Genomic DNA, 13,417 nt, shown 5'->3' with positions numbered 1-13,417 from the left:
GAGCCTTCTTCCAATCCTGATGCCACATTCTTCTTCATATAGTCCAGCTTCTTGGATTATTTGCTCAGCGTACAGATTGAATAAGTGTGGTGAAATGATACAACCCTGACATACTCCCTTCCTGATTTTAAACCTTGCAATGTCGCCTTTTTCTGTTCACATGACGGCCTCCTGGTCTATGTACAAGTTCCTCATGAGCACAATTAAGTGTTCTGGAATTCCCATTCTTCTCAATATTATCTGTAGTTTGTTACAATCCACACAATTGAATGCTTTTGCATAGTCAATAAAATGTAAGTAAACATCTTTCTGGTATTCTTTGCTTTGATCCAAGATCCATCTGACATCAGCAGTGATATTCCTTGTTCCATGTTCTCTTCTGAATCCAGCTTGCATTTCTGGAAGTTCTTTGTCAATATACTGCTGCACCTGTTTTTGAATTTTTGAATCATCTTCAGTAACATTTTACTTGCGTGTGATGTTAATGATACTGTTTGATAATTTCCACATTTTGTGGGATCACTTTTCTCTGGAATAGGTACAGACATGGACCTCTTTCAGTCAGTTGGCCAGGTAGCTGTCTTCCAAATCTCTTGACATAGCCCAGTGATTGCCTTCAGTGTGGCATCCGCTTGTTGAAACATTTCATTGGGTAGTCCATCAATTCCTGGAGACTTGTTTTTCGCTAATTCCTTCAATGCAGCTTCGACTTTTTCAATACCATTGGTTCTTGATATATGCCACCTCCTGAAAAGGATGAACATCAACCAATTCTTTTTGGTACGGTGACACTGTGTGTGGTAGTTAAGTTTGTGTGTCAACTTGGCTGGGCCTGGTTGAGTGGCTGGGGAGCCGAATGTAGTTATTTCCCATGGTGAGATCAATAATTAACTCTGTGGTGGAATCTATTGGAGCAACTGAGTAGCTGCTTTGGGTATGTTGTCTGCTTTCCATATATAAGAAACAGCTTTTGGAGTGATCTCTAGCTTATGGCATGCTTGAACCCTGCATATAGCTATGTCATTGTTGAGTAGCCTGCCATGCTCTACCGACCTTGTGACTTTCAATCGACTTGAATTAATGGCCTGCCGTGGTGTGGTTGGTAACATCAGAACTATGCCTTTTACTTGCCAGCCTTGGACTTGTCAGCCTCAGCAGCCAGTGGCTGTCTGAGTGAAGAAAAGCCTCTAGCTCCAGTGGGCCAGGAGTAGGAGGCAGAGCTGAAGCCCAATGCTGAGGGACTTTAACCCAGTTCCTAGAGCTTGGCACTTTGAGCTTGGACTTAAAGCCTCCAAATTGTAAGAGTAAACGCATGTTTTTTAAAGCCATCCCATTTGTGATATTTTCCTGTCAGAGCAACACTAGGTAACCAGAATACTGTGTATTCTTTCCATCATCTTTTGATGTTTCCTACATCATTCAATATGTTGCCCATAGAATCTTTCAGTATTGCAACTCGAGGCTTAATTTTTTTCCTCAGTTCTTTCAGCTTGAGAAATGCTGAGCGTGTTCTTATCTTTTGGTTTTCTAACTGCAGGTCTTTGCACATTTCATTATAGTAATTGACTTTGTCTTCTCCAGCTGCTCTTTGCAATTTTCTGTTCAGCTTTTTTATCTTGTCTTTTCTTCCATTTGCTTTAGCTACTGTCCGCTCAAGGGGAAGTTTCAGAGTCTCTTCTGACATCCATTTTGGTCTTCCTTACCTGTCTTTTTAATGACCTTTTGCTTTCTTCATGGATGATGTTCTTAATGTCATCCCACAGTTTCTGTGGTTTTTGGTCATTGGTGTTCAGTACATCAAATCTAGTCTTCAGATGGTCATATTTTGGCTCTTGTGGACTTGTTTTAATTGTCTTCTACTTGAACTTGTAAATGAGCAGTTAATGGTCTATTCCACAATCAGCTCCTGGCCTTGTTTTGGCTGATATTGAGCTTCTCCATCACCTCTTGCCACAGTCAATCTGATTTCTCTGTACTCTGTCTGGTGAAGTCCATGTGTATAGATGTTTGTGTTGTTGAAAAAAATATTTGCAATGAGTAAGTTGGTGGTCTTGCAAAATTGTATCATGTGATCTCCAGTGTTATTTCTATCACCAAGGCCAAATTTTCCAACTACTGGTGATTCTTTTTGTTTCCCACTTTGGTGTTCCAATCACCAGTGATAATCAGCACATCTTGATTACATGTTTGGTCAATTTCAGATTGCAGAAGTTGGTAAAAACCTTTAATTTCCTTATCTTTGGCTTTGATGATTGGCGCATAAATTTGAATAACAGTAGTACTAACTGGCCTTCCTTGTAGGCATGTGGATATTATCCTATCATTGACAGCATTATACTTCAGGATAGATCTTGAAACATTCTTTGTGATGATAAATGCCACACTATTCTTCTTCATTTTGTCATTCATTTGGTCATATGGTTGTCTGGTTCAAAATGGCCAGTACAAGTCCATTTCAGCTCACCAGTGCCTAGGATATCAGTCTTTATGTGTTTCATTTCATTTTTGACAACTGCCAATTTTCCTAGATTTATACTTTGTACATTCCATGTTCTAATTATTAATGGACTTTTGCAGCTGTTTCTTCTCATTTTGAGTTGTGCCACATTAGCAAATGGATGTTCCAAAATCTCTACTCTTTGTACATCATTAAGGTCGGCTCTACTCTGAGGAGGCAGCTTAAGTAGGGAAAGGTTTAATAACTTGCCAAAAGTACTAAGTAGTAGAGACAGGATGCATACCTTGCAATTGTGAGCTTTTTACCTCATTGCTGTACCAAAAAAAAAAAAAAAAGAAAACAAAACAAAACCTGCTGTCAACTTGAATTCCAACTCAAAATGACCCTATTGGGCAGAATCCAACAGCCCCATAAGGTTTCCAAGGCTGTAATCTTTATGGAAGCAGACTGCCACATCTTTCTGCTGTGAAGCAGCTTGTGGGTCAAGCTGCCAACCTTTCATTTAGCAGCTGCACACTTAACCACTGCCTCTTTAATCTGATCATCCTTTTGGCTAGTCATTGCCACTCAGCCCTGATGGAATTATTAAGACACATCTTCCTTTTTCCTCTAAAGTCTTTTTAAGGTTTTTAATGTTCAGTAGTAAATGATTATATTTTTGTTTTGTTGACCTTTTCACCACCACCTCAAATTACAAGCAGTCTCCAGGTTATGAAGGAGATCAGTTCCTAAGTGTGTCTAAGTTGAATTTCTAGCTAAGTTGGAACAGGTGCAGATGGTTCTTATTTAGTCTTACTTTAGTGGGAGCTCTGGTGGCATAGTGCCTAACGCATTTGACTGCTAACCAGAAGGCTGGTGGTTCAAACCCACCAGCCACTTCTCGGGAAGAAAATTGAACAATCTGCTTTCGTAGAGATACCACCTCGGAAACCCATGGAGGGATCACTACGAGTCGGTAACTACTCAACGGGTAGTGAGTTTTTGAGTTACTGTAAGTCACACTTTAGTCAGACCCACCAGCTGCTCCTGGGAAGAAAGATGAGGCAGTCTACTTCAGTAAAGACTTACAGCCTTGGAAACCTTGGTTTTTTAATACAACAAAAACTCAGATCCTTAAAAAATGTATACCTATACCAGGTAGATATACTTCTTAGAATAATCAACCATAGGAGATCAGAAGCAGGGCAGTATTTGCACAGGAAGATAGATAGAGGGCAGGAATGCATAGGAAAGGAGGAGGACACCATGAGCTGTGCATATGGTCGCTAGGAGTTGGAGCCGACTTAAACGCACCTAACAACAGCAGCATGGCAATCAGAATTGACTTGTTGGCAGTGGTTGGTTTGGTTTTAGTGCAAGAAGGTGCTCTGGTGATACAGTAGTACAGCACTCAGCTGCTAACCAAAAGGTCGGTGGTTTGAACTCACCAATCACTCTGCTGGAGAAAGATGAGGCAGTCTGCTTCCGTAAAGATTTATAGCTGTGGTGGCAGTTTTACTCTGTAGGGTCACTGAGTTGGAATTGACTTGACAGTGGGTTTGGTTTTTCAGTACAACAAAAGCTGGAAGTCTTGAACATTTACACCAGGTAGGTATACTCCTTAGAATAATCAACCATAGGAGATCAGAAGGGCAGTATTTGCACAGGAAGATAGAGCACAGGAATGCATAGGAAAGAAGGACGTGGAAAAGGTAACCACAGGGAGGAAGTGGAAAGGGAGGTGTTACATTATGGGGATTGCAATCAATGTCATGACACAAAATGTGTATGAACTGTTGTATGGAAAATTAATTTGCTCTGTAAACTTTACCCGAATAACACTAGAAAAAAGAAAAGAAAACTAAAAGCTTTTCCCTGATGTAAAAGCTGCACATGAAGCAAGTGAAGGTAATTGTGATGAAGAATTTTTTTCAGTAGGATTGGTTCCCAGGCTGGTTCAGTCTTTTCAAAGTGAGAGCAGATACATGTAACATTAAAGGACAAGAATGTACTGCCTCTAAGTTGGACATTCATAACCCAGGGGATTGCGTGTATAGAGATCAAGAAAGCAGTAAAAGCACTTTTCTAAGAACCAAAAACCAAACCCATTCAACCCAAGTTGAATTCTGGCTCATAGTAACTCTATGGCAGAGTAAAACCCACTCCCAACACACACACAGGGTTTCCAAGGCTGTAAATCTTTGTGGAAGCAGATTGCCTCATTTTTTTCTCCCTTGCAGCAGTTGGTGGGTTCAAACTGCAAATCTTTTGGTTAGCTAACAAGAAGTTAACCACAGTATCCCCAGAATTCCTTTCTGAAAGATTGTATAATTGAAAGGTAGTTCAGATGAAGTAATACTTTGTGTAGAAAAACATGTTTGTTTTTTTAGCTGTATCACCTTTTTAACATTAGATTTATTTTTTATAAAAACAATTTCTGATTCAGGTGATGTAAAACAATATTGTTAATAATTATATCTTTAAAAGCAACAATGATCAAAATTAGAGTTGTTTCTCATTTTTTTAAAATTAATGGAGAACCTGTGATTACAAGTGCTTCTAATCTATTCTGTTTTTATAGGAATAGTAAAATGGTATGAATACATTTTTACACTGTCATTACACTGCATGTTGGATTCTCTCAGTAGTGGTTGGCACTTTTGGGAAATGATTTGGCATAATTTAATATGAAAAGATCTTGTAATCCATTTGTTCGGTGCTGTTGAGTTGGCTCCGACTCACAGTGAATACAATTCACTGTATATATATATTAGTCATGATGTATATTAGCAGCTGTTGAATACTATGTGGAGAAGAGCAATACCAAATGAAACTAATAGAAAAATTGATAAATAGAACTGAGTGCAGACTAGAATTACATACACGAAATTTGGTAAATGCTAACTGAAACATACCAATCAGTAAGGAGAAGATTATGTGATCAATGTTGTTGAGACAACTGAACTAGCTGTTTAGGATGAAAAAATAGTTTGGTTTCTTACCTCACTTTCTGTACCAGATGGATGAAAGACACAAATGTAAAAGAGAATGAAATTATCAAAATCATAAAATACTGAGTGAGTTTAAAAAGTAATCTTAGCCATCCATCCATCATCAGTGATAATCACAGACTATCAGATGCCATAGAAAAATGCTTACAATATGATATATGGAAAGAAAGTATCAAAATTGTATGTTATAATTATAATACACTAAATTTTAGCTATCTTAAGGCATTAATACAGATAAAGGCTGAAAGGGAAAATGTAAAAATCATGTTCTGGTCATATTACAGGTAATAGTTTTACATCTTTAAAATCCTTCTTTTTTTTATGATCAATTTCATTAAGCTTGGTACTTATAGGGGAGTGATAAGGACTGTTTTTGGTGCTAATAAATTAAGTTAAAAAGTGATATTGGCATGGGAAGGCTTTTAAAGCATAACTTAAAACCCAGAGTCATGAGGAAAACATTTGAAAGTTAAAAATTTTTATGTCAACCACCAATTATGTATGGTTTAAAAGGAAAAATACGACAAATGAAGTTTAAGGAAAAAAAAAAGATAAACTGGAAAAATATTCTGAGTAACAGGGCTGATTTATCTTACGAATCATTAAGAAAAATGGATAAAGGAAATGAACCTCCACTTTTTATAGAAAAAGAAATAAAAGTGACTAATAAACTGGAAAAAAATATTTAATCTTATTTAAGAAACATAAAACAGTAGTGAGATAGAAGTTTCTATTTGATAGCAAAGATTAAGAAGTTTAATAATGTTTATGAGGGAGTGGGGGAGTTGTCCCTTATGTTTACAGGGTTGATTGATATGTAGTAGTACTGTAACTTTTTTTGAGAGTTTGATAAAATGTATCAATTTTATGTACTTTGAACTACATAATCTATTTCAATTGAATTTTCCCTTCAGAAATATCCTGATATTTAAATATATGTGTGCAAAGAAATTGAATGCTTAACTTTATTTTTAAAGTAAATTTCAGAACAATATGTTTAATATGATTTCATTTCTGTAAAATGTACGTGTAGATTTATATATGCCTAGTAAAATCTTACAGTGACATGTAAGTATAGTGGTTATCTCTGACAGGTGATACTGTGTGAATATCTTGGTATTGTATGAATGAATTTGTTTTTAACTATGAATTTAGATTAGTTTTACCACCTAAAAAGACTGGCTTAAAATGTTAAAAAGTCGTCTTTTGTGACAATTAAGTTCCTGCCTTAGGGTGTTTATATTGGTGTGTTCTCTATTTGAATTACCCTTTGCTTATTTTACTCCTTCATATCTTTCAAGATCTCTACTCACATGTCATCTCCTCAGAGGGGTCTTTCCTGACCACCTTATGTACATTGCTTTTCACACTCTGTCTCCCTAACAAATGTAAGCTATCTTGGAGGATACGATGAAAACCCAAGTGTCTAAAATAGCATGGGCTATAAAATAACTCATTTATGAAGTGAATGAGTATAATATTTTATATTAGGATTGATAAAACATTCTAAGATATACCCAAGTGTTCATAGTTAGATTTAATTTAATTTTGAAAAGGATTTAAAGTATAAGGCCTGTTTATACTAGTACTCAGCTTTAAATGACCTAGATCTAATTTTGATATGTCTTAGGTGTTATGTACTATGCCTTGTTGATTCAGGTTTTTGAGCATCAAAGTAAGGCACATACTAGATAGTTAAGGAATCAGGTTTGCTGTGGATCTCAGCTCCATCATTTAATGTGTCTTATAATCATGGGTAAGTCACTTCTCTTAACTTCAATTTCCTCACTTGTAAATGAAAGTAATATGTGTAGCGTAGAAGGGTTAAATGAGATAAGGTATATGAAACTCCTGGCATAGTGCCTAGAAGTCATTTAAAGATTAGGTCAATTTTTCCTTTCTCATCTCCAAAGTCTTATCTAATAAATGCAGATGCCATTCTAGACTTAAAATTGTGCACTTATAGAATAGATTAGAACAGCTTTTTATTCAAAATTATGTTCCATGAAAATAATTTATTTCTACTTTGTTGCAGCAATATTGTTTTAAAGAATATAATCGTGTGTGTTGTAACAGAAGGAAAAATGGAAGTATTTCAGGAACTTCGAAAGCCATCAGCACGTTTGGAGTGTGACCACTGCAGTTTCAGGGGCACAGATTATGAAAATGTACAGCTCCACATGGGTACTATCCATCCAGAATTTTGTGATGAAATGGATGCTGGTGGGTTAGGTAAAATGATATTTTACCAGAAAAGTGCAAAGCTATTTCACTGTCATAAGTGCTTCTTCACCAGCAAGGTATATGCTAATGTATATCATCATATCACATCCAAACATGCAGCCCCAGAGAAATGGAATGATAAACCAAAAAATCAGTTGAACAAAGAAATAGATCCTGTGAAAAGCCCTCCTCCCCCTGATCAGCAGAAAATACTCTCTAATTCAGCAGAACTGAAGTCTACACCTGTCTTTTCTATAGAAACTCAGAAAGTTAACCCAGAATCACCAAAACCTACTGTTACTCCCCTGGAGCCTCAGAAACCTTGCCCTGTTATTTCTTCTGAACCACAGACACCTTGTCTTACATCTCCCGAGCCTCCAAAACCTGCCTCTGTTTCTTCTCCTGAACTTCCAGACCCAGTTCCTGTTGTGTCTGAATCTCAGAAACCTGTGGCTGTTCCTTCTCCAGAACCACAGAAGCATACTCCTGTATCTACTGAACCAATAAAGACTACTCTTATTAACACCAAACCCCAGAAACACTCTCATTTTCCAGAAACATTGGGGCCACCTTCAGCCTCATCTCCAGAGTCACCGGTTCTAGCAACTTCCCCTGAACCTTGGGGACCATCCCCAGCTGCGTCTCCAGAATCTCGGAAATCAGCCCAGACTGTCTCCCCTGAGCCCAGGAAACCATCCCCATCTGAGTCTCCTGAATCTTGGAAGTCATTCCCTGCTGTCACCTCAGAGCCTAGGAGACCAGCCCCAGCTGTGTCACCAGGTTCTTGGAAGGCAGGGCCACCTGGGTCTCCTAGACCTTGGAAATCTAGTCCTTCAGCTTCATCAGGACCTTGGAAGCCAGCTAAACCTGCTCCATCTGTGTCTCCTGGGCCTTGGAAACCAATTCCTTCTGTATCACCTGGACCTTGGAAACCAAATCCTTCTGTGTCCCCTTCATCCTGGAAGTCTTCATCAGTGTCACCTAGTTCCTGGAAATCTCCCCCTGCATCTCCTGAATCATGGAAATCTGGCCCACCAGAACTCCGAAAGACAACTCCTACCTTATCACCTGAACATTGGAAGGCAGTTCCCCCAGTGTCCTCTGAGCTCCGTAAAACAGGACCTCCCTTGTCTCCTGAGATTCGCAAACCAGGCCAACCAGTATCCCCAGAGATCCGCAGCCCAGCGGGATCTCCAGAACTCAGAAAACCCTCAGGTTCACCAGAGCTTTGGAAGATTTCTCCTGATCAACGGAAAACTTCTCCTGCCTCTCTTGATTTTCCTGAGACCCAGAAAAGTTCCCGTGGTGGTTCTCCTGATCTCTGGAAGTCTTCCTTTTTTATTGAGCCTCAGAAACCTCCTGTCTTCCCTGAAACTCGGAAAGCAGGTCCTTCTGGGCCATCTGAATCCTCTAAAGCGACCTCGGAGATCTGGAAGCCTGTCCTCTCTATGGATACCGAGTCTAGAAAGCCTACCCTTTTTTCTGAGCCCACCAAAACCGCTCCACCTGCTGCTGCTGAACCACGAAAACGTGCTCTTTTTCCAGAGTCCAGGAAGCATGCCCTTTACCCTGAACTTCCTAAATCTGCTGTGTTCTCAGAATCTCAGAAGGCAGTTGAGCTTAGTGATGAACTGCAAATAGATGCAATAGATGATGAAAAGTGTGGTATCTTGGTTCAGGAAGAACTTCTAGCTACACCCAAGAAACTTTTAGAGGACACTTTATTTCCTTGCTCAAAGAAGCTCAAGAAAGACAACCAAGAGAACTCGGATGCTGAACTTAGTAGTAGTGAATATAACAAGACAGATTTGGATGCAATAGATATTAAGGGCCAGGAATCGAGCAGTGATCAAGAACAAGTTGATGTGGAATCTATTGATTTTAGTAAAGAGAACAAAATAGATATGACTAGTCCAGAGCAGTCCAAAAACGTATTACAATTTACTGAAGAAAAAGAGGCTTTTATCTCTGAAGAGGAGATAGCAAAATATATGAAGCGTGGAAAAGGAAAATATTACTGTAAAATTTGTTGCTGTCGTGCTATGAAAAAAGGTGCTGTTTTGCATCATTTGGTTAATAAGCATAATGTTCACAGCCCTTACAAATGCACAATTTGTGGAAAGGCTTTTCTTCTGGAATCACTCCTTAAAAATCATGTTGCTGCCCATGGGCAAAGTTTACTTAAATGTCCGCGTTGTAATTTTGAATCAAATTTCCCAAGAGGCTTTAAGAAACATTTAACTCACTGTCAAAGCCGGCATAATGAAGAGGCAAATAAAAAGCTAATGGAAGCTGTTGACCCACCCCTGGAGGAGCAGCAGATTTAATTTTTAAACATGATGTGCATATATGCTCTACAAAGATGTTTGTTAAAACCATTCTTTGAACGTATAGCTAAGTTAGCCTAGTTGGATCAGTTAGATGTTGAATATGTATGGTTGTGCTGTGTTAAATTGTCTTGGTGTAGTGTTAACAGAGAACAAGTATTTGATATTTTTTTATGGTCTGTTTATGTGGCTGTCTTGCAAATCAATAAATTTTTACTGTATATTACAGATGGATAAAAATTTCTCAATTCTTTTAAGTATATTTGAATAATACAAAGAGGCAGGCATTCCATTTAACAATCATACGCAAGGTGTGCTCAGTTTAAAACATTTAGTGTATCTTTTTGTGAAACTAATTTTGGATGATAGAAATTACTAGTGTGAATATTTACGAATTAGGCTTGTAAAGTTAATTTGAGAAAAACTTTGTTCCCTTTCCTTAAATGTATTTTAAAATCCTAAAAATAATTTTGATTAGAGTTTCTATTTGATCATTTAAAACTTGTTTATTTATAAATTTTGAGCAGTTCTAGATGTTTAATGTTACTAGCTTTATGCCATGGAAAACTGGAGTCTCAGGGTTGCTGACTTTCCACTAAAAGGAAAATTGAGTGTTAAAAATAGTTGCAGCCTTCTTTTAGAGGACAGTACTTAGAAAAATAGAGTGACTACAGGAAACAAAAAGATTAGTAAGATAATGAGTTTCCCTTGTCCTTAGTTGTAAAATAGACTTTCCATTGGAGTCTTCCATTTTGTATTTCATCCCAAGATCTCGCCTGGTCATTGCCAGATGTGTTAGAGCATGTGTTTCCTGCTCTTGGCCTTAGAGTCACCTTTTGGGGCTTACGATTGGGAGAATGGATAGGAACTGAAAGTCTTCCAGATTCATAATGAAATTTTATAAATACACATTTCTGTTTGGAAGTATATCACTTTTCTGTTTTTACAGTTCTTTACTTGTCCCTGCCCGTGGATAATTCTAAAATATTTTGTCAGATGTGTACCTATCAAATTAAAAGCAAAGGCTTCATGTCAGCAAAGTCTGTGTTTTCTTTTAAGTAATTTTCATTGTACGATATCTAGCTTCCGTTATTTACTGTTTCCAACTGTTTTCAGTATATTTTCGTACCTTGGAACAATATTTTCTAAGCTGTGTTTTCTTTTGAGGGGTCATGTAAATGAAGGAAGCACTGTATACTAGGCACCTCCTTGTGCCTAGTATGCATTAGCATGTTAAAGGGTTTGTGAAGTTGAGTTTGTGATTCTCAACCCTGGCTGTGTTTAAAAGACTGAAGTATTTGGTGAGTGGCATAAGGGATTACAGTGTATAGCCGTGACTGGAATAACTGGGTTTAATTAAGCTTTTCCCAGACCTTTTTTTAAACAAAGAACACTACCCCAACCCACCTCACCTCCCATGACATCCCTTTTAACATGCCAGTTTGAAAGACAGTATTTTGATAATACTGGGTAAGGTCTTAGAAATTTCAGGTCTGACTCTACTTTGGTGGTGAATGTAGTCAGGGCTGGAAGGCACTAGAGCCTGCTGATAATAATTGTTGCCAGTTTACACAGGCACCTTGAGAATGAGCTTCCAGTTCTGATGTTTTCTTCTAGGCAATGATACCAACAAGTAGAATGGGTAAGTTAACTTGGATATACAGTTGTCTTCCCCCTCCACACACACAAGTAAGTGACTTGACTGAAATGATGGATGGAGAAACAGGCAGCACCTAGAAAACCCTGTGGAAGCCTGTATTCTCAATGCAATGTTGTTAACACAATTCTTTTCCTTAGGACTTCACCCTCTTAGTGAAGCCTATCACAGAATCCTTCCTGGTGCCTTTGCTTAGTTAGCATGGCAGCAACTAGATCACAAGACTCACCTTCTGGCTTTTTGCTGCATATAGATAATGCCCTAAAATGGGTACTCCTCTGCCAGAGTAAGTGATGATACGCATGTATAGTTTTGGCCTTTCTTAAGACCTTAACTTTGGCTAAAGCACTATTCTCTCCCATCTGACTTGTGGTTTCCTACTTTCTTGCCCTTTTGTCTCTTGAGATCAGAGTGAACAACAATACAATTTCTTTAGAATTTAATGTAACCATACCCTCCTATATGCTAGCATCCCTTTCAATCATTTTGATTTACTTAGTGAATTTTTGTATTCCAAAGATTTTACATAGTAGAATAAAATTATTGCAGTCTACCCACATTCATGGACTTGATATCATTTATGTTTTGGATGAGCAGTAATTTTCATTACTTTTATTGTAAGTACATGAGTTATGAATGGCTGTGGTAGATTTTGCTTTCATTTTTAATAATGGTGTTGATTCCATACATTTGTCTTGGATGAAGATAGTGAAGGATGCTTACTAAATCTACAAGCATCACAGAATTGACAAGGTTAACCTTTTAGGATTGAAATACACCCCAGATCTAAAAAGCCCTGAAATTGCTCCCTTTCTCAAATAAGCAATTTCTGTTCATAAGTATTTGTGATCCCATTCTATGTTAGTTTCTTATTGCTGCTATAACAAAACCAATGGTTTAAACATTTATTAAAGTCTGATACTTCACTTGCTTGAGGGGGGCATTGTTCTTACCTGTCACTGATCTTGAGAAAGCTCTCAGGATCTATGAGACATTTTAATTTTTATAAATGTGCAACTAAGAGTTTAATTTATGAAAAATCAAGATAGTAACTGGTAGTTACAGATTGTTCAGTTTTTAAAGATGACCTTTTATTTGTTGGATTCTTAAATATGAAATGTTTTGAAAAGCTAAGAAAAAATCCTGTTTTTTTCAGTGTTTATAAGTTGCTTTGAAGAATGTAGAATAAAATGTGTAAGGTAATAAAACTTTTAGGGAGACCACTGATTTGCATCTAGGCTTAAGAAAGCTCAGCCCTAAGTTTTAAGCAAAGTCATGGTTTGGAAAGAAAAGTGACTACCATTGTGGGCTAAACATTGTTTTAAGTGCTTTACATAAACCAATCTTCACATTAACCCTATTAGTTTGACACGGTGGTGTCCATTTCACAGTTTGAAGTTACACAGAAAATGCAAATTTGGTCAGTTTGATTCCAAAGTAAATGGCTTATAACTACCATGCTATTTAAAAGCTAATTGTTACTAGGTACTGAAGAAGTGAGAGCCAGGACAGGAACAGATACATGCACACCCATCACAGCACTATTTGCAATAACAAAAAAAGGAAACAGTCTAGGTGCCCTTCAACAGAAGAATGGATAAGCAAACTACAGTACGTACACACAATGCCTTAGGCACTAGGCCACCAGAGCTCCCAATGGAATACTGTGCAACACTAAAGAATAATGTAAAATCTACAAAACACTGCATAGTGTAGATGAACTTGGAAGGCATTATGCAGAATGAGATAAGTCAATCACAGA

The 13,417-nt window shown here is 37.7% G+C and overlaps 1 protein-coding gene across 1 annotated transcript; it reads left to right on the top strand.

The window, feature by feature from the left end:
* Window positions 1–7,452: 7,452 nt before the first annotated feature.
* Window positions 7,453–9,998, top strand: CHAMP1 (chromosome alignment maintaining phosphoprotein 1). Its single transcript, XM_007942373.2, is given in 2 exon segments — window positions 7,453–7,486; window positions 7,489–9,998. Coding segments are annotated over 2 exon segments (2,544 nt in total).
* The last annotated feature ends 3,419 nt before the right edge of the window (window positions 9,999–13,417 follow it).

This window comes from Orycteropus afer, unplaced genomic scaffold (assembly GCF_000298275.1).
Source record: "Orycteropus afer afer isolate SDZICR_OR568_19922 unplaced genomic scaffold, OryAfe1.0 scaffold00089, whole genome shotgun sequence".
In the NCBI taxonomy this organism is placed as follows: Eukaryota; Metazoa; Chordata; class Mammalia; order Tubulidentata; family Orycteropodidae; genus Orycteropus; species Orycteropus afer.
The sequence above is the reverse complement of the archived record's forward strand: the minus strand, read 5'-3'. Positions and strand labels throughout refer to the sequence as shown.